Source organism: Artemia franciscana, chromosome 13, assembly GCF_032884065.1.
Source record: "Artemia franciscana chromosome 13, ASM3288406v1, whole genome shotgun sequence".
Taxonomy (NCBI): Eukaryota; Metazoa; Arthropoda; class Branchiopoda; order Anostraca; family Artemiidae; genus Artemia; species Artemia franciscana.
The window spans coordinates 22,358,310-22,384,733 of NC_088875.1; the positions used below are offsets into that span (position 1 = coordinate 22,358,310).

At 35.6% G+C, this 26,424-nt stretch overlaps 1 protein-coding gene across 1 annotated transcript in view; it reads left to right on the forward strand.

Annotated features, from left to right (window-relative positions):
• The window catches only part of LOC136034666 (cysteine-rich protein 2-binding protein-like), a gene marked incomplete in the record, with an annotated part of 109,636 nt that overhangs the window by 36,331 nt on the left and 46,881 nt on the right, over positions 1–26,424 (forward strand). Inside the window, 2 exon segments of the mRNA XM_065715982.1 lie at positions 22,853–23,114; positions 25,822–25,931. Coding sequence (XP_065572054.1) covers positions 22,853–23,114; positions 25,822–25,931 — 372 coding nt within the window.

Genomic DNA, 26,424 nt, shown 5'->3' on the forward strand with positions numbered 1-26,424 from the left:
TGAGAGGTTATTAAGGTTAAAATTTTAGGGAACATTTAGGGAGAGCTTCAATTAAGTGCAAAAAACTATATGCATGCAGGTTTTCAAAAGGACATATAAGCAATATCATAGGCAGAGCCATTTTATAATAGCTAAAAATATCATTGAAACTTTTAAAGGAGCTAAATTGATTGGGAATTAAAAGTTCTAGAGCCCTTTTTAAGAGTCAAAAGTGATTGGAGGTGGGCAGTCCTCCTCCCAAGCCCATTCATTTCTAAACACATCCAATAAAAATTTTGAGACAGTCATTTTGTTTAGCAGAGTAGAACGGTCCAGTAACTATGTCTCTGGGAATATTGGATAAGTCAACTCCCCACATTTATACAATTTATTATTCTTTATAACTAAACGTTGCTTTAAAACTAAATTTAAAGTCACTGTGTATGGCTGCCAATAAGATATATCAGCAATACCTCGCGAATGACTGGAGGTATTAAGTTAAAACTTTTTGGGCTTCTATTATTACTACTTCTGCTCTTACAATTTAACTAAATAAAAGGAATGCTAGTGTATCCAGGTGGTCATAAAGCATAGATAGAATTTTTAGGGAATGGTATTCATTTTTATTTTTCAGGTTAACATGAGGAGGTATAAAACTGAATTAAAGAGTATTATTTGTGTCGGGATTAGAAATTGTTGAAAAAGTCTTCCTACATACAAATAGCAACCCAAACCATGGATTCTTTTAGAAAATTAAATATAAAAAAAAATTGTTTTTTAACTGGAAATAAGGAGCGACATTAAAACTTAAAATGAACAGAAATTACTCCGTATATGAAAGGGGCTGTTCCCTTCTCAACGCCCCACTCTTTATGGGAAAGTTTGACTCTTTCTCTCAATTCTACTTTATTAAACAGTAAAAAACTTTAGCGTAAAGAGCGGGGCGTTGAGAAGGGAACAGCCCTTTCATACACGGAGTAATTTCTGTTCGTTTTAAGTTTTAATGTCGCTCCTTACTTTCAGTAAAAAAACTAGTTTTTTTATTTAATTTCTGAACGTTTTTGAATTAATGCATGTTTGATTTTGGCTCTCCGCACATAAATTACTAAAGTGAAATTTGTATATTAATTCTTTTTTTGGCTAAATGCCTGTCTCTTAATTTTGATCAGAAGATTTATAGAAACAGGGGTGGAGGAGGAGGCCTAGTTGCCCTCCAATTTTTTGATTACTTGAAAAGGCAACTAGAACTTTAAACTCTTAACGACCGTTTTTATTAGTAAATCATATACGTAACTTAAGAATTAACTTCCGCAAGAAACTTTTTTATTCTTATATTTTTATTATGTATATGAGGGGGTTTGTCCCCTCGTTAATACCTCACTCTTTACACTAAAGCTTAAATTTTGTCCCTACTCTTTAAGAATGACCCCTGAATCAGAAAGGCCGTAAAATAAATAGTTGAAATTGCTAAGAATACTTTAGCGTTAAGAGCGAGGTATTTAGGAGGAGATGAACCCGTCATATGCGTAATAATCTCTCTTCGTTTTAATTTTTAATGCTGCTCCTTACTTTCAGTTGAAAAAACTTTTTCATATTTATTTTTTCATTGTTTTTTTTAATAATAATGCTAGAAAATCTTACGCCTCCTTCATTGAATTTCTCTTCCCCCATGACATATTCCTTCAAGGAAAGATACCCCCACATAGACCCCTCCCCTCAACCCCCCCCTCAAATCAAAATTTATCCCCCTGAAATAGGTCTGTACACTTCCAATTAACCATTACTGTATGTAAACACTGGACAAAGTTTGTAACTTGCAGCCCCTCCCCCGGGAACGGTGGGGGAGTAAGTCATCCCAAAGACATAGTTATTATGGTTTTCGACTATGTTGAAGAAAATAATGGCTATCTCAAAATTTTGATCCGTTGACTTTGGGAAAAAAATGAGCATGGGAGGTGGCCTAGATACCCTCCAATTTTGTTGGTCACTTAAAAAGGGCACTAGAACTTTTCATTTCCTTTAGAATGAGCCTACCTGCGACATTCTAGGACCACTCGGTCGATACGATGACCCCTGGAAAAAAAAACAAATAAACACACACCCGTGATCGGTCTTCTGGCAAAAAAAATACGAAGTTCCATATTTTTGTAGATAGGAGCTTTAGGAGTAGGGTTCTCTGATACGCTGAATGCGATGGTGTGATTTTCGCTAAGATTCTATGACTTTTAGGAGGTGTCTCCACCTATTTTCCAAAATAAGGCAAATTTTCTCGGGCTCGTAACTTTTGATGACAAAGACTAAATTTGATGAAACTTATATATTTAAAATCAGCATAAAAATCCAATTCTTGTGATGTATCTTGTTGTATCAATATTCCGTTTTTTAGAGTTTCGTTTACTGTTGAGCCGGGTCGCTCCTTTCTGCAGTTCGTTACCACGAGCAGTTTGAACACTGAAAGACATGAAATATTTTTTGTCATGAAAAAAAAACTATGTCAATTAAAAACGAACAGCAATTAATTAATTTTTTTTCCACAAAACAGGTTTTTCAAAGAAAATTAATGAGCTCCATTAAACCAAAAATTAGCAGAAATAAAGTCAAATAATCTTCCAAGCGTAGAACTACCACAAATCAGTGTCAATATGTAAATGAAACTTAAAACGAACAGAATTGTAATAAATATCCGAGTCAAACTCAAAACGAGCAAAAATTAACATCAGTAGGGCTGATAAACCTTGCCTTCCTAAGACCAGAACATAATTCGCGCTTAACTGGAGACAAGTTACATTTTAAATCTTTTCACTTTTTTGATTTTAGTAAATAAAAAATTACGTTCTTGTCTTCAGAAAGCATGGGGGTTGTCTGCCATACTCATGCTAATTTTTGCTCGTTTTGAGTTTGACTCAGCTATTTATTGTAATTTCTGTTTGTTTTTGGGTTTCATTTATTTTTTTTTATGTGAATTTGTGGTAGTTTTACACTCGGAAGATTATTTAGCTTTAATTTTGCTCATTTTGGTTTAAGAGAGCTCTTTACTTTTCTTTGAAAACTTGTTTTGTGAAGTAAGTTTTCGAATTAATTGTAAATATTGTCGTGGAATCTTAGAAATAATTAACTTTCTATGCCGCACATTATATCAAATTAGAATAATGTGCTTTTTTTGTGTGCGCTTTCCTGGGTATATTTTACTCAATGAATGGTCTCGAGATATTATGTACCATCATGTTGCTGGTTGAGAGGCTTACTTCCATGAGGAGGATCCTAGCCATAAAAATACTCTCTAATCTATATATTTTCTGTCTTTAAACTATTCCCTGAGATCATAGACATGACCTAGCTGTAAATAGCCAGCCTTAATGAATCAGCAGGACAGACGCATTAAGTTTCCATTTGTAAGGAAAGGATATGGTGATAGCTGGATCAGAAACATGCCTATTTCTGAACGGATTTATGTGTAAGCTCATTTGTACCATGTGCCAACCACAAACGACGCTGCACTATGTGCATTCAGTTTCAGGTTATAAAGAGACGCAATTCCGATTATAAAAGCGTGGATCAAAGGTAGACTTCAATATAAACTACCAAGAATATTGAAGTCTGGCATCATTCAAGAGAATGGTTAAATTCCATTTTTTAAAAAGGAGAGAAGTGTGATAAGAGGAAAGGGTATTTATTTATTTAGTATTTAATATTAATTATTTTGTTTTTTTACCCCCCCCCCCTCCCAAGGATTTTTTTTTCTTTGTTCAAAATCATTTGAAGAAATGATTTCGCAGATTCAGGGTGGTTAGAATTGCGGCCACAGTCAGGACTCTTTTGTCTTAAGAGTGGCCGTTAATGGTAAATTCTTTGTTTAATTTATGTGTTTTGGATGAAAATAAAAAACGTCTATGTCTAAAAAACTAAATAAAGTAATATTAAAAAGATGCTAGTGGTTTTCTATTGGGATTTTCTAAAGTTAGTTTGAATGACCATAAATCAAACGATAACCTGTGGGAAAATGTGGCTCTATCTCCCTTTTTGTGGCTTTACTGAAAGAAAGTTTGATATAATTTTGTCACGTTTTATGGATGAAGGACAATAAGTTGCTAAAAATCAGCTTAATGACTATTCACTCGGGACTAAAAGAAAAGCAAGAGGTCTTCAAGTGGAGGGGATGATGTCATTGTCTAAACACTTTTATCGACTGCCTTATTTCTTGTTGTGACGCCTCATATCTCTCAAATATCAAGACTTGATCTGTTGTCCCTATTCAGGGAAAATCGTGTTGATTTGGTTTCTGATCTGTGACCTTTTATACACCAGTTGGGCGGCTATAGTACCATTTCAAAATGTATCATGGTCCAATTATTAATCTTGACTCTTTACGTGGGCTAAAACCCGACATTTACAGATTTTGCAGATTTTTGCTTAGAAAAGTATTCATCTACTGCCAGTTATTGATTAGGAAAAATACCAAACTGAAAATATAATTACTAATTTTCTTGTGGTCTGTGAAAATTGATATTCTGAGCCACTAAATGTCTCAATAAAATGAAGTGAACCTCAAGCTGAGAAGCTATTGAAAAAGGGGGTAAAGTGATTTTTTGTATGCCACCAAGTCTTATAGCTAGCTCCATAACCAATTAAGAACAATTCCTTCAAAATTACCAAACTGTACATGATGCGTTTTCATGTTGAACGGTTGCGTTGAGGTATAGTAAGAATCTGTCTTAAGGAAAATTTCAAGGCACTGGATTCCCTTTTTTTGCTTTGATCAAGCGACCCACCAATCAAGTTTTATTGTAAGTTACGTGGACTGAGAAGCAAATACTTCATTAGTACAGATATTTTGGAGGGGGAGGGGTGATGGGTCTTAATTGACATTCCCTAATAAGAATTGTAATACCTAACCTGTTTCCAGTGGGAAAATCCGTTTCACCTATCGACTTAAGCCAGGGCTCCAGGGAATACCATTTAAGCGCTATTTCATGCTCTGATTTTTCCTAACTTAACTCTTTCGTGGGAAGGAAAAGATATAGTCGGCTAGGGTCCCCTGGCCTCTTCACGAGACACTTCCGCCAAGAAGTTTTTACATCTTACCTAACTGTAGTTATAATTTAGTAATCATGTAATCATAATATAATCATAAGTAATCGTAATATAGTTCAGTAATCATGTAGTTATGATTAGTAAGAAAGTAATAAGTGCAAACATAAAAAACTGCGTCAAAGTTGGTTATAAAAGCATTTCATGAATTTTAGCTAGAAAATACTGTGATTAGGAGAAACTGATAAATGAGGAAAAGGAGAGGGACTGAGACAAGACTAGTAAAACCGAGCTTAACGTGAAACGCGAACTTTGGGAAAGCTGAAACGAGTCTAAAAAAATAACAGTATAAAATAATTTATTTAATAATGGATTTCTAGGGTTGTCGTGATATTTTGCTTGTTTATTTAAGTTAAGGTGCTCGAAATTTTGTATTACTACCTTGCCTTTCTCATAAGAACAAGTTTCTGTATTGATATTCATGCTTTAATTTTATTGGTTTCTCTGAGAAAATGATCAATAACAAAAAAAAAGTCCCGTTATTATTTGTGTCAGGGATTAATTGACAAAACACGCGGGTGATTAGTTTTCCTAATAAAATTAATATCATTACAAACTTTCTCAAAAGATTAGACAAAATGAACCCTCAGGGCAAAAAAAGCTGGACCTTATTAATTATGTAATATTTAAGTCCGTAAAAATATATTATGTGTTGATTGCCTCTTCTTTCTTGATCTGTTCCATTTTCACTTAACAAGTGGCATAAATAAACTTTTATTATTATTATAAAAATATATTTTTATAGATTCATAGTTACAAGCTGTGACCAAGATTTTAAATACCCAAAGAAACATCGTAGGAATATCTTTTTTGTCAAGGAAAAAATTTTGGGAAAAAATGTGTTATCAAGAAATAATTAAAGACAATAAGACTTGAAATAAAAGATGGTAGTAACAAAACGTGAAATGTGTTGATAAAATACTTGCTGTTTTCATGGGCATTGAGGTTTTCTCCCTCTTCCCTAGGTTTATACTACCTTCGGGAATTCTGCTAAATTGAAATTTTCTTTAAGACAGATTTTTACTTGCGAAGGGTTCTAATTTATGTTTACCTTTTAGGTTGGTTGCTGCACAAGCATATAAGGAGCATATCCGTGCTATGACCAACACTAACGTAAACATTTTGTGTGAGCCATCTTCCAAGGATGAATCTAAAGTGTTGGATCGATTTAAATGCAATCGCGTAAATAGCCTTGACACTAGTCAATCTACCGAAGCTATCTCTGCCATAGATCTGTCTTCTAAGCCACAAGTTGTGGATAATTCTATGAAATTGAATTTTATTAATGGCAGTAGACAACCTAACAACACTGAATGTTTGGTCAATTCCAACATAAACAATATGGTTGCAGAAGGTAACTCAACCCCAAGATCGCCCACATCGGATTCCACCCAGCCTTACAACCTAGAACTCTGTAACATGGCTTTAAAAATTGCTCAGTGTGTAAGTGTGTGCCTTACTGAGGAAAGCAGCAAAGAAATTATTGTGGATAGAACTGATAATGATGCAGTTGATGTATATGACACAAATGCAGTTCTTCTTAGAACATCACCAGGAATAAATCTCCTTAGCAATAGGAAAAAGAATAAAAAAGCTATGCAGCTAGAAAAACAAAAGGTGAAACATCCTCTTCGAGAAAGATGCAATTGTCGGGAGTTTGTTACCAAATGCAGCTCTATCACAGACTCTCAAATGGTTTGCATACACAACGAGTTTTGGCAGAGTGACCTGGCTGGAAGAAGAAGCTTTTATGAAGCAATGGTTGTTTCTAAAGAGGTTAAACGAAGGCGAAGAGACACTGATAAAACCAAAGTAGTCAAAGGGGAGACTTGTGAAAGTGAGAATAAAAGACTGAGAACTGTGACCCACTTGTATCATCTTCCTTTGTCTGTAAATGAAGGTCCAGTTATGGTTTGCAAACGAATGTTTCTGGCTACCTTAGGGCTTACTAACAGTAGTTCTCTTGTATCATTTCTTAGAGCAAAGGCTAAAGACCCGAAGTCAAGGAATTACTTGTCAGAATCAAGAGGCGGGGACCGAAAATCTGATAGTGACAAACTGAAAGCCATGATAGACCATATTAACAGCTACAATCCAATCACACTCGAATGCTGTCGTCGCAACGGGAATAACATACGATATCTGCCAAAGGACTTGACAGTTTTATCTATGTTTACTGATTTCAAAAGAAAGTATCCAGATTATAAAGTCTGTGTTGAAACCTATCGCAGAGTTGTTAAAACTGTTAATGTTTTGACTCGGGTTCCGTATAGCGTTGCATGTGAATTTTGCATTAAGCAGAAGAACGATGATAACAATAGCCTGGAAGAGCTGGGAACAGCCTAGAAATACAGCAATAAAAAGCAGATACTCTTTGATTAGGCTAGACTATTGAAAGCCAGGTTACAAAAGGTCAACTGGGTTACCAGAATAAGAAAATGAATAAAAGTGTTTCTCGTATGAGCTTTCAAAGTAAACTATTGCTCTGTATGATGTAAGGAGGATTGTTTTTTCTTTTCGAGCAATTTGTTTTCTCAGTCTAACGAAACATTTTGTTTTAGAAGATACATATTTGACGCAAAATTCTGATTGGAATGAATCAATTTATGCTAGGTATTCTAGCTCAGAATTTTTAAAATTTACCCTTCGATAGTTGACAGTTGCGACTAGGTGGGAATGGGCCCTTTTAGCGTTTCCTCACTTTGTTGAGTCCATCCATAATAATAATAGAAGGATAATACATCCATAGGGGAAATACATCCAAAAAAGGGCTGTTATCTATTTTAAAATTCCGCTTTTGTTTTCAGTTTGTCTGAGAAACCCCTAATATAAAGTTTTCAAGTTCATGTCTGCGACAATATAAGTTTTATTTATTCTTTGCGTGAAGGGTGGTACACAGATATGTGCTTATTGGTTGTTTGCCTCTTTCTGGAAGGGGGTTTATATGACCAGTGGTCATAGAATGTTGTGATAGGCCTTATAGGAACGAAAATTGAAATTTCTAATATCATTTTTAAGTAGTAGATTTCTATCAGTATGTACCACAAAAGAACAATTTTGCCATAGGCAGCCCAATAGCGCTGCCTAAGTAAAGAGTGAAGTGGGCAAACTGTTTTTCTTTCTTTATTTCTTTTCCCCAAGGCAATTTACATGGAAATAGTTGTAGTAGAAGCTTCGGAGGGGGATCGTTTGATTGGAAATTAAAATTTCTAGTGTCCTTTTTAAGAGTAAAAAATGATTGGAGGGCAACTAGCCCCCCCCCTCCTGTGCATCTTTTTTCCCCCAAAGACGTACGATCCAAATTTTTAGATAGTCCTTTTGTTCATCATTGTTGGAAGGTCCTATAGCTATGCCTCAGAGGATGACAACCCCCGCTGCCGTTTTAACAAGGTCTCTAAGTTATGCATTTGGCCATTGATTGGTGTTTGTTATCGTGAAAGGGGGTATGTTTGACTTTTGGTGTTCAAAAAGGCCAAGGGTATTCATGTGAAGCTTTTTTGCTATGTTAAGAGAAGTGTTAAACTAAATCAAAACTTGTATATCTTTGCTGTTGGTCAAAAGGGTGTATCACAGGAATGGCTTAGGAAATTAAGTTGGAAATATCAGGGAACGATCTACTGACTAAATTGTAAATATGTGCACGCTACTACTACTAATGCTATTACTTCTACTTCAACTGCTGCTAAGGATAAGTGTATTAAGGTGAAAATTTCAGGGAATATTGAGGGGCATGTTGAACAAAGTCAAACCAAATTATCTCCAAACAGTTTGTCGAAAAGGTTTATCATCTATATCTAAGGAATGGCTTAAAGTATTATGTTAAAACTCTCAGGGAGTAATGAGAGGGATATTCAACTGACTAAACGACAACATGTACAAACTACTACCTTTACCACTGCTACTGCTATTACTACTACTCCTACTGTTTCTGCTACAACTACTAAGGCTAAGGGTATGAAGGTGAGAATTCTAGAGAATATTGAGGGGAGTTTGAATTAAATTGAAAGACAATATTTGGCTGCTGGTTGTTAAAAGGGTGAATCAGCAACGTTTTTGGAATGCATTGGAGTATTAGCTTGAAACTTACAGGATGTGCTGTGGGGGGTGTTTAACCAACCCAAAGACAATCTTTGCACGATATTACTACTACTTCCACTATTGCTAGTACTACTACTGCAACTAATAATTTTAGGAAACCTAGGCTATCAGGGTTTTAATTTCAGGGAATGTTGCGAAGATTTTGAACTAAATCAGAACGAACTATTTTCACGCAGGTTGTCTAAAGGACATATCAGCAATGTCCAAGGAACTACTTAGGGTATTAAGTTGAAACTTCAGGCTATGTTGAACGGGATTAAAAAAAACAAAAGGCGCTATGTGTATACTGCTTCTACAGCTTCTACTACTACAATTAGTACAACTTTCACTCAACCGCTGCTACTACTGCTACGAGTAAGACTACTACTACTGAAGGTAAGTGTATTAAGGTGACACTTTCAGAAAATTATAAGAGGGTTGTTGACATAAATCGAAACATACTATGTCGATGCAGGTTATGAAAAGGGCGTAACAACTATATCCCAAGAACAACTTGGAGTTTTAAGTCTCAACTCTCAGTTGATATTCCGGGGAATGTTGGACCGACCAAATGATTCTATATACAACCTACTACTACTAAGGTTTAGGGTACTAAGGAAAAACTTTCCGAAAAATTTGAGGGCCAGTTGAATTTATTCAAAGACGCTGTGGGTATGTAGGCTGTCAAAAGGGCGTATCAACAATATCTCAAGAACCGCTTTGAGCATTAATTTCAAAGTTTTAGGGTATGTTAAGGGGGGTGTTGAACTAATAAAAAAGGTCTATATGGACCTTTTTAGAAAAAGGTCTACTACTACAAGTAGTTGTACCAGTACTGCTACTACTGCAGTTACTATCATTGAGGATAATAATAGATTAAGGTGAAACTTTCAGGGATTTTTGGGGGATGTGCATGCTGCCTATCAAAAGGACGCATCAGCAACATCTCACAAACGGGTTGAACTATTAAGTTGAAACTGTCAGGGCATGATAAAAGGATGTTGAACTAACCAAAAAGGGTCAGTGTGAGTGCTGCTACTTCTACTAGTGCTTCTCCCAATGCTCCTGTTTACTTCTGCTGCTGCAACTACTATTATTGCTAATGCCAAGGATGTAAGGTAAAACTTTCAGGGAATGGCGAGGCCGGTATTGAGCTAAATCATAACTCGTTATATGCTTGCAAGAAAACAGCGTATCAATAACATCCAAGGAACGGCTTGGAGCATTAAGGTGAAGCTTTCAGAGTATTTTGAGGGAGATATTGAACTAAATCAAAACACACTTTATATATTTGGGTTGTCAAAGGAGTGTATCAATAATATTTCAGAGACACCTTAGGCTATTCAGCTAAAACTTATAGGGCTACTAAAATTACTATCACTTTTGTTATTTTTTCCACTACTACAGGGCTCCTAGTGTTACTTTTGAACTATATTAAAAAAAAATTAAATGCACCAAAGATGTCAAAATGGCATATTAGGTCATTAATGACCTAAAAACTGGAATAGGATATAAAATAGAAAGTTTCAGGGAAAGTTTATGTTGGTATCAAACTAAATTAAAAGGCACTGTGTGCGCGCTGCTTGTCAGGACGTATCAGCAGTATCTCAAGAACGATTGAGGGTATTAATTTGAAACTTCCAGGGCTACTACTATTGCCTCTAGTAGTAGTAGTCTGATACGGTATCAGAATAGAGATGAAACTGTTAATCTACGTTTTTTTTTTTTTTTTTTTTTTTTTTTTTTTTTTTTTTTTTTTTTTTTTTTTTTTTTTTTTTTAGTCTTGATTATGGTTTTTTATGTCATGAGAAATAAAAACAAACAAACAACATAGTTCAGAATGAGGATTGCATTCGGTAAAGTACAAATCACGTCCTTGTCTTTTGTCCTTTTGAGTGCGTTTGTCCTACTCCTTTTTCTGGTAGTTTCTGCTTGTTTTGAGTTTGACTTGGTTATTTGTTGTATTTTTTGTTCGTTTTTGAGTTTTATTTATTAATTGATCGTGATTTAGTAGTTTTACGCTGGAAAAATTACTTGACTCTATTTCTGACCATCTTTGGGTATGGTGTGTCAAATCGACGCTCCAGTTGCTGGATCTCTTTTACAGAGTCAAGTAGGAAGCCTGTCGCTTGACCTTGCTGCAGCAGGGATCGATCCCTAGGTCTCGCATTGCCAAAAAGAGCATCCATCCAATGTGCTACCGCAGGATGTTCAAACAAATAAACGTATATTTTTGATAGTTTACGCACAGTTGAGCACCAGCTATATGGGGAAGCGTCATTGGATCTTTCTGTAGATTTGAGGACTGATGCCCCAAAGAGTGTATTTTAAAGGCACGAATCTTCGAAGTTTCAGCAAGAGGTCTTTCACATTAATATGGAGGCAGCCTCAATATAATATTTAAAGTAAACCGAAGTTAAAATTTGAAATAAAACAAGTTTCACCAAATCAAAGTAAGGAGCTACTTTCAAATCCAACCAAACAGAAATCGTTCTATGCATATATTAAATAAAAAAAGCAAGTTTTTTTAAATGAAAGTAAGAAGCGACATTAAAACTTAAAACGAACAGAAATTAATCCGTATATGAAAAGGGCTTTTCCTCCTCAACGGCCCGCTCTTTACGCTAAAGTTTGACTCTTTCTCTTAACTCTATTTCTTAAAACGGTAAAAAACTTTAGCGTAAAGAGTGGGCCGTTGAGGAGGAAAAGCCACTTTCATATACGGATTATTTTCTGTTCGTTTTAATGTAGCTTCTTACTTTCATTTAAAAAACTTGTTTTTTTATTTAATTTCTGGACGTTTTTTAATTAATGCATGTTTTGATCTTGGCTCTCCACACATAAATAATCTAAACGAAATTTGCATATTAATTTTTTTTGGCTAAATGGCTTTCTCATAGTTTTAATCGGAAGATTTTGAGAAAAAAGGATAGAGGGAAGAAGCCTAGTTGCCCTCCAATTTTTTGATTACTTAAAAAGGCAACTAGAACTTTAAATTTTTTTACGAACATTTTCATTAGTAAAAAATATACGCAATTTACGAATTAACTTACGTAACAAACTTCTATATTCGTATGTTTTATTGCGCATATGAGGGAGTTGACCCCTCGTCGATACCTCGCTCTTTACACTAAAGCTTAAATTCTGTCCCAATTCCTTAAGAATGACCCTTGAATAACAAAGGCCGTAGAATAAATAGTTGAAATTACTAAAAATACTTTAGCGTGAAGAGCGAGGTATTACGAGGAGGTAAACCCCTCATATGCGCAATAATTTCTGCTCGTTTAAAATTTTAATGCTGCTCCTCACTTTCAGTAGAAAAAAATTTTCATATTTATTTTTTCATTGTTTTTTTTTATAATGCTAGAAAATCCTGCGCTCCCTTCATGGACATTTTCTTCCCCCATGATAAATTCCTGCAAGGAAAGTTCCCCTAACATATCCCCCTCTTTTCAACCCCTCCCCCAAACCAAAAAATCCCCCTAAAACGTCTGTACACTTACAAATAACCATTACTATATGTAAGCACTGGTCAAAGTTTGTAACTTGTAGCCCCTCCCACGGGGACTGTGGGGGAGTAAGTCGTCCCCAAAGACATAGTTATAAGGTTTTTCGACTACGCTAAATAGAATGGCTATCTCTGAATTTTGATCCGGTGACCTTTGGAAAATAATTAGCGTGGGAGGGGGCCTAGGTGCCCTCCAATTTTTTTGGTCACTGAAAAAGGGCACTAGAACTTTTCATTTCCGTTAGAATGAGCCCTCTCGCAAGATTCTAGGACCACTGGGTTGATACCATCACCCCTGGGGAAATAACAACAAATAAACATGCATCCGTGATCTGCCTTCTGCCAAAAAATGCAAAGTTCCACATTTTTGTAAATAGGAGCTTGAAACTTCTACAATAGGGTTCTCTGATACGCTGAATCTGATGGTGTGATTTTCGTTAAGATTTTATGACTTTTAGGGGGTGTTTTCCCCTATTTTCTAAAATAAGGCAAATTTTCGCAGGAAATTCGATTCTTTTGATCTAACTATTGCTATAAAAATTCCGTTTTTTAGAGTTTTGGTTACTATTGAGCCAGGTCGCTCCTTAATACAGTTCGTTACCACGAACTGTTTGATAGGGGATTAGCAACTGCTCTCTAAACTTCACAATCATTGCTGTAAAGTTTAACTTATGTTTTTGGGAGTATAATTAATGTATAGTATACAATATAAAATACAACATAATATGTATAATCTTGTTATGGATATGTGTTACCGTGAATGTCCGAAATCTGGTTGATACCGATATTCAACAGTAAATGTCCGAAATTCCCTTTTCTCTGCTTGGATTTAATTAGCTTTGCGGGTTAGCTTTTTCAGTCTTATGCTATCTATGATATTAAAAGTTAAAATTTGCTTATATTATTTCAGTTTAGGTTAGATTTGGTTAAATTTGGCTATAAATATCAGAAATGGGTTAAAAACCTAAGCTAACCGAACAAAACCTCACCTAACCTGTTATCACCAAACCTTGCATTAAACTGTAAAAGTTGACTGTTAACACTGACTAAATCCAAGAAGAAAAAAAGTATTTCGGACATTCACGGTAATACAGATATACATAATGATATGTTGAAAATTTCGTGCATCTAATAGGTGGTTTAAAGGATTGATTTCCTCCCATATATATAGGAAAATTAATGTTTGTTCTCACCTTTTTTACTTTCGTTTGAAAAATCTTTTTCTATTTCTGAAGAAAGGTAATACAAAACGTACTCTAAGAAGTTTGAGACGGCAATTGCCCCCCTGCCTCCCCCTGTTTTGGTGCACCCAGGATAACTATAAATATATGAATACCAAAGGGTGAGCTAATTTATTTAGTTGGTTTATATAGACGTTGTAGCTAGTTTATAAAGATTGGTTTCTGTTTGGGTCGACACAAGTTGATTCTTTAGAGTGAAGGGGGTGTAGCAGAAAGATTTTTTGAAGGGAATCAAAATAAGTTTAGGTGTATTTTCTAACGATAGTCAACGAAGTGTAATTTTTTTCCTTAAATTTGAACATTGTTTTTAGGTAAATGTAGGATTAGACATTCTAGTTGTTTAACTTTATTTGTTTACCTTTGACATCTCAATAAATGAATAAAAAAAGTGTCTTCGATTTAACAAACATGGAACTTTACCTTCATAATGCAATGGTGTTATGTGATTTTTTTGTCCGCTATGCCCCACTCCCTTAGCTGTTCATGAGAAATAAATAGACTTACTCTGTTCTTTTAAGCATCTTGATTTATTCTCTGGATGCTTCAAGGTTTTCTTATTCTAAAAGGCCTCTTTTTATCGATTGCAAAATAGCTGGAAGAGGAAATATCAATACATAAATTAGTTCGAATGCACCCTTGCTTTAGTCAAATTATCTGGACTGATTTTTATGGCACTTGGTATTTACCAAGTGTCATATAGCGATCGTAAATTCTGTAGGTCCCGGTTTTGCTAGTTTAGGCACTTCCAGATAAGCTAGAACGATGAAATTTGGCGGGCGTATTAGGGACCAGACCAGATTAAATTAGAAATAGTTGTATTCCTGATTCGACCATCTGGGGGGGGGGAGTGGAGGGGTGGTTAATTGGGGAAAAAATAAGGTATTTTTAACCTACGAAAGAGTGATCGGATCTTAATCAAATTTTATATTAAGAAGGATACCGTGTCTCAGAGATTTTAATTTTAAATCCCGACCAGATCTGGTGACATTGAGGGGTTTTGGAGGGGGAAACCAAAAATCTTTGAAAACGCCCAGGAAACTTGGTGGGAAGAATAAGCACAAGTTCTATATGCGTGATTGACATGACCAGAATGGATCCGCTTCCTTTTGGGGAGTTGGAGGGAGGGAGGATTAATTCTGAAAAATTAAAAAATTAGGTATTTTTAACTTACGAAGGAGTAATCGGATCTGAATGAAATTTCATATTTAGAAGGACCTCGTAACTTGGATCTTTTATTTTGAATCCCAACCGGATCCAGTGTCATTGGGGGGAGTTGGGGCGGGGGACCGGAAATCTTGGAAAAGGCTTAGAGTAGAGAGATCAGGATGAAACTTAGTGTGAGGAATAAGCACAAGTCCAAGATACGTGGCTGATATAACCGTAATGGATTCGCTCTCTTTTGGGGAGTAGGGAGAGGGGGGGGGGTAATTTGGAAAATTCGAGAAAATGAGGCATTTATAACTTACGAACGGAAAATCAGATCTTAATGAAATTTGATATTTAGAAGGATCTTGTACTTCAGAGATCTTATTCAAAATCCCAACCGGATCCGGTGACACTTGGGGTATTCGAGGGGGGAACCGGAAATCTTGGAAAACGTGAAAACTGAGGTATCTTTATCTTACGAATGGGTGATCGGATCTTAATGAAACTTGATATATAGAAAGATTTTATATCTCAGATGATCTATTTAAAATTTGAATCGGATCTGGGGACATAAGGGGCTGGAGGGGGGAACAGAAATCTTGGAAACCGGAAATCTCGGGAAACGCTTGGAGTGGAGAGATCGGGATGAAACTTGATGGGAAGAATAAGCAAAAGTTCTAGATACCTGAATAACATATGGAACGGATCCACTCTCTTTGGTATGGTTGGGGGGGAGGCTGTTAATTCGGAAAATTAAGGAAAATTGAGGTAATTTTAACTTAAGAATGGGTGACCGGATCTTAATGAAATGTGATATTTAGAAGGAAATCGTATCTTATAGCTCTTATTTTAAATCCAGACCAGATTTGGTGACATTGGGAGGAGTTGGTGGGGGAAACCGGGAATCCTGGAAAACGCATAGAGTGAAGAGATCGGGATGAAAGTTGGTGGGTAGAATAAGCAAATGTCGTAGATACATGATTGACGTAACCGGACTGTATCCGCTCTCTTTGGGGGAGTAAGGGGGTCCTGTGCTTTGGCGACTTTGGTGCTTCTGGACGATAAAAATCGGTAGGCGTGTCAGGGATCTGCACAAATTGTCTTGATAAAGTTGTTTTCTTCGATTTGACCATCTGGGGGCTGAAAGGGTGGGGGGAAAAATGAGGTATTTTTAGCTTACGGGTGGGTGATCTAGTCTTAATGAATTTTGATATTTCGAAGGATCTTGTGTCTGAGCTCTTATTTTAAATCCCAACCGGTATTAAGCCTCTGATTTTCTGTTTAAGTCAATCTTTTGATTCTTAGAATTTTGCTAGAACCTATGCCATATGAGTTCTAGGCTCTTGGCTCTTCCAGTGTCGTCACAAGTGCCATATGAACTCTTTACTCTGTTTTTTTTTTTTTTTTTTTTTTTTTTTTTTTTTTTTTTTTTTTTTTTTTTTTTTTTTTTTTTTTTTTTTTTTTTTTTTTTTTGGCAAAATTACTATCTATTTTAAATTTTATGGTATTCTGTTGACCTGAATAAAAGCTTATTTGTGTAAAATAAGAATTAGCCAAGCTATTTGTAAGTTTAATACTGCATTAAAAACTATGCCTTCGCAGTCACAAACTGAGCCTTACAGAAAATTATGCGTGAAACCTTATGTATTTCACCAAACACTTGCACATAGGGAGAGGGGTCTTTCAGGGCCGTGTGTATAAAACTTCGAGATTTAGGCTATTATTAGTCATTATTAGTTTACCAGCTGCCTGAGTTTTTCCCTCTCCTCTTTTAATTTAAGACGTTTAAAGTTTAATCCATCTCCTCGTTTATTTGAATTTTTCTATCATATGAGGAAGGCTAAATGTTTCTTTGACAGAAGAATCTAAATACCCGCATATTGCCTCTTTTATATGCTCTGTCACGGTTTGAATTACTGTTTAACTGCTGTCTAGATACATTCGAATATTTAATCCTTAATAAATTTTAGTCCTTATGACGGGAGTACCAGGTTTGATCATAAAGAATGACCATAGTCCCTCCGACTGCCCCCGTCTCTTTGTCTGCCATTTTCTACAAAAAAAAGTGATATAGCGTTTCTGTATTTGAAGTGGAATCGTGTGAGGATTTTTAATCTATATTAATTGGACCACAAAATCAGTCTTTCGTCTTTCCTTCGCCCATCTCCTCTCAATGTTACGTTCTTAGTTGAAAAGTAGGGAAGGATATATAATCTATAGGAGCGGAGAGCCAGAGTGTACCCATGGTTCCTACAGCATCCTGTCACACCTATCCTCACTTTTATATCAGATTTTTGACAAGTTGTATCTTGTTTAAATTGACAAAATACAATTATTATCAATCTATAGGATTTGTACCTTGTTTGAAGTGAAAAATCATGAAATAATGTCCAACCTGTGTAATGGGAGGCGCGGAAGGGACCTCTGGCCCTTATCAAAGTGCAGAATGGTTGGCAGATGTTTTTTTTTGCGTTATCTCAACGGGGCAAGTACCTTGGACCACTGTCATAACAGTTATAATTTCCAGTGGTGTTTTCGCCTTATTTGGCCTGCGCATAACAGTGTAGTGATCAAATTAAAACTTAGGTGGCAAGTAATTTGGGTCTAAACCAAGAAGTTTTAGAACCTTGAGCTTCAAAGCCCAAGTGCAATATGGTTTCAAGGTCTCATCGCTCGAAGATTTTTCCTCTAAAGCGGAGACTGAACTATAAGAAAGAATTATATAGAATTTTCATCTTCTGGAATGAGGGGTTATATTCTTGCGCTATTTGGTCTACCTTCTTCCTCCCCTTGTCCTACCAGACCTCGGGACAAGGGTTGCAGGTTATGCCCTGAGGGTATTTAAGGTTTATATAGAAAGAGTAATTGTATAAACTCTGGAACGGATTAATTAGATTGGAAATAAGATGTTCTATTGACCTTCTTATGATTTAGAGTGATCAGAGGGTGGATACCCCCGCCACACACACACACACGCCTCGTATTATCCTAAAATGAATCTGTTAGAAATTTTGAGATGGCCATTTGTTGTCTTAGAAACTTTAAAAAGAGCTCATTCAATTGGAAATTGAAAAGGTTAGTGCTCTTTAAAATAGACAAAAGTGATTGAAGGGCAAATAACTCCCCTTCCACGTCCAAAATTTCGTCAAACATATACAGTAACAATTTTGAGATAGCCATTTTGTTTAACGGAAGTGGAAGGTCCGGCAATTATGTCTTTAAGGATGACATCCTCCCTACAGCCCTCGGGGCAAGGGTTTTAAGTTATACCCTGGCGGCATATAAGGTACATAAAGAAAGGATGATCGTATAAACTTTGGATGAGGCTGATTGGAGTTGTAATCAGAAGTTCTAGTCCCCTTTTTAAGATTCAGAGTGCTCGAAGAAGGATATTCCCCCCCCCCCAAAAAAAAACTATGTATCTTCACGAAATGTATCTAATAGAAATTTTGAGATGACCACTTTATTGTCTTAGATACTTCGAAAAGAGCTCATTTGACTGAAAATTGAAAAGGCTAGTGCTGTTTTAATAGTCGGAAGTGATTGGAGGACAACTAAACCCCCTCCCACACCCACCATTTTCCCAAGTCCTTCCAATTGAAATTTATAGATAGCCATATTGTTCAATGTAATTAAAAAGTCAGGAAATTATGTTTTTGAGGATGACAACTTCCTCAGAGCCCTCAGGGCAAGGGTTATAAGTTATGCCCTGGGGGCATATAAGGTATGTATAGAAAGGGTGATCGTATAAACTTTGGAGGGGGCTCATTGGATTGGTTATCGGAAGTTCTAGTGTCCTTTTTAAGATTCAAAGTGATGAGAGGGTGGATAGCCCCCCTCCCATACTTCGTATTTTCCTGAAATGTATCTGATAGAAATTTTCAGGTGGCCATTTGTTGTCGAACAAAAATTCGAAAACAGATCATTCGATTGGAAATTGAAAGAGACATTGCATGTTTTAATGGTCAAAAGTAATTGGATGGTAACTAGCCCCCCTCCAAAGTACACAACTTCCCCCAAGAAATCCAGTAAAAATTTTGAGATAGCCATTTCGTTCAACGTAGTAGAAATGTCTGGAAATTATGCCTTCAAGGATGACTGTTCTACACAGTCCTTACCGCAAGGGTTGCAAGTTATGCCATGGGGGCATATAAGGTATATATAGAAAGAAAATCGTATAAACTTTGGTGGGGGCACATTGGATTCGTAATCGGAACTTCTGGTGCTCTTTTGAAGATTCAGAGTGATTGGAAGGTGGATAACCCCCCCCCCTACCCTACACGCACACCTCGTATTTTTCTGAAATGCATCTACTTATAATTTTGAGATGACTATTTGTTGTGATAAAAACTTCAAAAACAGCTTATCCGATCGGAAATTGAAAGGGTCAGTGCCCTTTTTAATATTTGATTGTATTTGGAGGGCAAAGAACCCCCCTCCTATGCACACCATTTCTCCTTACAAATTGAATGAAAATTTTTGAAATAGCTATTTTATCCAACGTAATTGAAAGCTCCAGAAAATTATGTCTTTGAGGATGGCTTTGGAGGAGGCTCGCTGGATTTGTGATAAGAAGTTCCAGTACCCTTTTTAAGACTCAGAATGATCGGAGGGTGGATACCCCCCCCCCCCCCCCAACACCTCTTATTTTCCCAAAATGCATCTTATAGAAATTTTGAGATGATAAGCTTTCAACACAGCTCATTCATGAAATTGAATCGTGAAATCATGAAATTGAAAGTGTTTGTGCCTTTTTTAATTGTCGAAAGTGATGGGAGTGCAACTAATCCCCTTCCCTCACCTATCATTTCCCCAATCGAATCAAGATTTTGAGATAGTCATTTTGATCAACGTGATAGAAAGGATTCGAAATTATGTCGTTGAGTATGACCCCCCCCCCACTGCCCTTAGGGCATATAATGCGTATGTAGAAAGGGTGATCATATTAACACTGGAGGTTAGTCCGACTGGTAATCAGAAGTTATAATGCCATTTTTAAGGTTCAAAGTGATCGGAGGGAGATAAACCTCCCCCCCCAAACCTTATATGTTCTGGTAATGCATCTGATAGAAATTTTGAGATGACCATATGTTGTCGTAAAAACTTCGAAAAGGGCTGATATTCGATTTGAAATTCCAAGGGTTAGGGCCCTTTTTACTAGTCAAAAGTGATTAGAGGGCAACAAGCCCCCTCCCACGCCCATTAATTCTCAAAATAAATCTAATAAAAACTTGAAGATAGCCATTTTGTTCAGTGTAGTTGAAAGTCTTGAAATTATGTCCTTGACAATCCCCATACCTTCACAAGACCAGAACATAATTTGCATTATGCTAACAAAAACGGATATGGATTATCAGTTTAGTATACCTATACTGATATATTGCTTAAAGTTTTAATAATTTTTCATTTATTAAATTTAAAAAAGTTAAAATATTTTAAAATTATTTTGTTTATTTAAATCATAGAATAAATAACATAGTCAAAGGGAAAACGAGGAAAAATTAAGGGCATGAGTTTGAGGGCTGACAACACCCATGCCTTCTCAAAACCGGACATAGTTTGCACTTTATTGAACAAAAAACATTTAAAATGTTTTCACCATGTTTTTACTTGTTTAAAATGTTTTTACTAGGTACATGAAGGGGGAAGTCCTTCTCTTTGTACTCCTATTGCAGCCCGAGCGTCTGGTGTCTTTTTAAGAGTAACAAGAGTTTAGAGGGCAAGCAGCCCTTCTCTCAAGCCCACTCATTTTCCAAACGCATCCAGTCAAAATTTTGAGACAATCATTTTGTTCAGTATAGTAGAATGGTCCAGCAACTATGTCTTTAGGGATATTAGGCATGTCGACCCCCATAATTATGCCATTGCCCCATTATGCTTTAAATCTAAATGCTGCTTTAAAATAAATCAAGAGGCATTGTGTTAAATGGTTGCCAATAAGACACCTCAGCAATATACCAAGAACGACTGGGGGTATTAAGTTTTAATTAAGTTTTTTCATTAAGTTTGTTGTAGGTTTTATATTAAGTTTCATTTTTCTGTTTAATTTCAGAAGCTATAAAATTGAATTAAAAAATAGTGTTTGTGTGAGGATTGAAAATTGTTGAAAAAACTTCTCCAACATTCAAATAGCAACCCATACTATGGATTCTTATAGAAGAACAGTTAAAAAATATACAATATGATTTTCATGAAAAAGAGTATGTCAGTAAAAAACGAACAGGATTTAATTTAAAAAACTTTTTTCACAAGACAAGTTTTTCAAAGAAAAGTAAAGAGCTGCATTAAACCAAGAATGATCAGAAATAAAGTCCAATAACCTCCAAGTGTAAACTACCACAAATCACTATCAATAAATAAATGAAATTCGAAACAAACAGAAATTACAATAAATAGACGAGTCAAACTTAAACGAGCCAAAATTAACTTGAGTAGGGCTGATAACTCCTATGGCATCTCAAGACCAGAACACACTTTGCGATATATATATATATATATATATATATATATATATATATATATATATATATATATATATATATATATATATATATATATATATATATATAGCTGTTGGGGTGGCGCTTCGCGCCACCTTTTATTTAATCTTCTATATAAAGTGAATGTCAACATTTATTGTAAAATAACTAAGTAAAATCTTATCCTAAAAAAAAAATGGACACTCCAAATAGTATAGCGAGTATTACCTTATTAATAAAAAAGTATACATTTTCAGACACTTACACAGTCGTAGATTCTAAGAAAAATTATCAGATTTTTCTTTTATGGTGCAGACAAGACGAAATCTGTTTTATTAGGGAATTTTGAATAAGAGGCTTCCGGAAGTCTAACTGTATGTGAGCAGTGTTTTTTAATCTTGAGTGGAAAGCTGTAATAAGACTACTTTATTTTAGAATCAAAACTTGATGGTGGAATTGTTTCGAGAATCGAGAAAATTTTCTCCATTCCGATGCTGATTCCAGCAAAATTCTTAAATCTAGCAACTCCGATCAATCGTCTCATTACTATTATTAAATAAAAAAAGACAATTTTTTTCGATGGAAGTACGGAACAACATTAAAACTTAAAACGGGCTGAAATTATTCCGTATATGAGGGGGGTTGCCTTCTCCAAAATTCCTCGTAAAATTATTTTAGAGATTTAAAAAAAAAGCTTTTTATCCTGATTAAACAGTCTTAGTGTTTCAGTATTCGTTCTTAAAGAATTGGGAAAAACAGTCAAGTTTTGCATAAAGAGCAAGGTACTGCGGAGAGGACAACCCGCTCATATACGAAATAATTTCTGTTCGTTTCAAGTTTAATATTGCTCCATAATTTCAGTTGAAAAAAGTGTGTTTTTTATTTAATCTATTGACCGAAAATTCCCCTCTCCCCATAGAAAATTCTTCAAAGCAAGATCCTCCTACGTAAAATACCTCACCCCTACCCCCAAAAAATCTGACCTAGATATCTTCATCCTCACTAAAAATCCCCAAGGGAAATTTCTTGCTGACGACTCAACCAGAAAAATTCTTTTTAGCATGCTTTCATTTGATCATTTGATAAATAGTTTAATTTCTGACTGATTCTCAAATCATGTCGGATATCCTCCCTCCAAGGAAATTTTTCACGGAAATTTTCAATCTCTAGTGAAAAAATATTCCTGCGGAAAATCTCCCCCCTTCCCTCTCTACCAGCATATCTACGCCTCTCGTCATTTGAATGCCCTGCTGAAATACAATGAATTATCAGAACATAGTTTAATTAAGTAGACATTTTTGGATGTATTTCTGAAACTGTTGTCAATTTCCCAGATTGAAACATATCTCTGCATATGAAGAGTATGAATTGCTGAGAAAATTAGAGCAGTCAAAAAGTCTTATTGGTTGTTCACTTGAAGCTCGACGCCTCTACAGAAAGCTTCAAGTTCGCCGTGCTCGAAGAACTGAAAACCTCTCTCAGTTTGATTTTGATAGATTGGTACGAAAACTGGCAGGACAGTATGAACCCGTTTCAGAATTAGAGCAATTAGAGAGAGACAAGGAGAATGATGAAAGAATTCTTGATCGATTCCAGGTATTTATTTTTTTTTATGTTTTTTAGACCCTTTGTATGCTATTAGAAATAGCATACAATACGATGGCCATACTCTCAATTTTCATAAAAAACAACACATTCTCTGCAAAATGTTTTGTAGGAACAAAGATACTAATGATAACTAATGCCACCGGTATCCTGATAGTTCTAATTAATAGGTCGTAAGTAGTTGGCAATAGTGTCAAGTTGCATTTGAATTTTTTAAACGTCTTAACTGTTTAGCGTGGCGAAGTAACGAGTATAAAGCAACTCCACAATAATATTCGCACTAAGTATCTAAGGTAAACCAGGACACTGTATTGTACCAGGTTGTTTAAATTGCGTATCTGCAATTGCTCAGAAGCCACTTGGAGGATGAAGCTGATAATATCTGAACCTCAGATATTAACTTGGTGAAGGGGGAAGAGAATGGATATACATATTCGTCCCAAGTCTACCTATAAACCCTTGTGGAATTAGGGTTTGTTAACGTGGAAGTAGCAATGTAAACCGAAAAACACTATACGAGTATAGTGTTACTCGTATAGTGTATACGAGTATACTTTTGTATGCACAAAAGTAGACAAAACAGGGTATCAGCAATGTTTCAATATCTCGCTTGGGAGATCGAGTTAAAACCGTCAGAAGGTGTTGAGTGTCAAGTGGACTTCAAATTTCAAAGATTAAAATTAAAAATTCAATTTAAAAACACTAGTTATAGCTAGACTATCAAAATAGCATATCTGCAATATCTTGGGAACGGCTTGGGCGATGCAGATGAAACCTTCAAGTAGTGTGTGTGTAGGGAGTGGGGGGATAAAAATTTTTCCGATCCACTTAAGTGTTGTTGTCCTATAACCCCTTATGATCATCAGAAACTATCCATGTCTTAGCAGAGAGTAAATCAAAAGACACTATGTGTTACTAGGTTAGCAAAATATTTTATCTACAATATCATGAGAATGGCTTTGGGTGTCAGTTTTAAAACTTTCAGGGAATGTCAGGGGGTGTATCTATCTCATTTGTTAACTTGAGGGAGAGGTAGTAAAGTTGGGGGTTAAAAAGGTTTCTATCTAATCCTAAGCATCTTTCCAGTATAACCCATATATAAGCTATAATCTATTCAGGGTTAAGTAGTGAGTTATATCGAATCACACGATTTGTTGCCAGGTGTCTAAAAGGCAAAGCTACAATATTCTGGGAATGGCTTTGAGGATTAGTTTGGAACTTCCAGTGGACCTTGAATCTTGACTTGGGGGGGGGAAAGGGTCAAAGGCACAGACTGAGAAATGCTTCGGAGCTGACGGACTCTGAGGGAGATTTTCTGGGAATAAAATTTTCGGGGCGACGTGAATGTTTCCATTTTTCGAAACGGAGATCAAGCCGACTTTTTCTGCACTTTGAATCTGTAACCTGGCTGTTTACGGTAGGAGAGAATGTGGGACTTAACCCTCGGTAAAATGTTAGTCACAGGACTCTTTCTGGGTATATTAAATCTATTCTAGTCCTTCACGAAATACCAGGGTTCCAAATGGAATAAATGCTCGTATATTAAAGTAGAGGATAATCAAAGATCGTTTAAATCTTTACAGAAATAGAAGAGGGCTTCAAAAGTTATTGAGGTGTTATAGACGGGAAATATTGGTATTTAGTATATAAGAGGTATTTAGTGGTGTTTATTGGCAATAAGTGGTATTTAGTATATAGTATTTGGTATATAAAGAATTATAGAAGCGAAATGTTGGTTTCATGGAGAATGGTTTTTTACATGGATATCCCACTTTAGGTGTCTAGAAATTGTGACGTCTGGTAAACCAAAATATATTTTTCCATTACTTTTTTTTTTACTTGAAGTTCTAAATAACTAAATCCACAAGACTTTTTATTTCTTTGGTCGATAGGATATGTGAACATGTATGTTCATATATGAGCAAAATACAACCAGCTGTAAGAAAGCCCTGGAGGGCTTGTGATGGCAGCGAATTAAACAAAAATTACTAAACAATAAAACAACTTAACTTAACAACAACTTAAATTCATTTCAACTATAATTGATAATATAAAAAAAAATATGTTAAAAAAAGCTTTCATTCTCTCTAAATCAAGACTCCTCGCCCCTCCAACAAAAATTCTTTATTCTTTTTTTAAATAATTGCTGGTGTTCAGATTCCTAAACACTATCAGGGAGTGAATTCCATACCAACTGGCTCAAATATTTTATTCAAAATCCAGTTCGTCTACCACCCCTATACTCAGCCACTAGATTAGTAGCATTCCTTGTATAATAACCATGCAAATCATTATTTTGTCTATAAAAATCTAAAAACAGAGAAGGACACGTCTGTGTCAGTTAAAGGACTTATCCATTTATTTGTGTTCTCATTTATATTAAGTTCAGAAACGCTAGTAGAATGATATCAAAGCCTGTAAAGTCAACCAGATATAAATATGGTTGCGCTATATTATTATTATTACTATACAATATTTGGAATTAGAATGGCATCTATGGTAGAATGTAAGGAGTGGAAGAACGTTGACCTTGAAAATAAACACAAAGAGGTAAAATGGCCAGCTAAACCTTTCTCCACCTAAAAAAAAGGTTCAATAGTAAAGTTTTTCCAGGCACAAAGACTGTTTTCACGGGTAGGGAGACCATTTCTCTCGTGTATTAACTTGTCATTAATAGCCTGGTTCTTAATCTTTTCAGATTAAGCCAAAGCGCAACTTTACGCTCCGAGAATATAGCAGCTTCAAAGCCAGACTTTTAGGTGATGACGAGGTCCAACAAAAATCTTTTATTAGTCCTTATACGAAGAAGTAAGTATATGAGAGCCATTTTTGTGTTTTAGTTGTAGTTCGAAGAGGGTCACTTTCTGGGAAATGGATATAAAAAAAATATTGTTTGTTTTGAAAAATTGATATTTACTGCTTATTTTTACATTTGAGGCAATGAGAGGTTTTATATGATGATGCATATGAAAGAGAAGCTGAGCTGGGTTGGAAAAATTGGGTTATCTGGGGAAAAATAGGAATTTTAGTCACTAACAGCAAAATAGTAGGGATAATAGAAATCGTAAACGTTACATTGTGTGTGTATTTATTACTCTTTGAATCCCTCTCACGAGAAAAAGTGAACTTAGGACTCTGTCTACTTTAGTGTACCCATCATTTACCTGTTATTTTGTAAAAAAGTGAACGTTAGAACTCTGTCTACTTTAGTGTACCCATGATTTACCTGTTATTTGTAAATTACTTATTCCTTTCTTGAATATTTTTCCCCTATGCTTTTATTTAATGTTCGTTGTTTAGT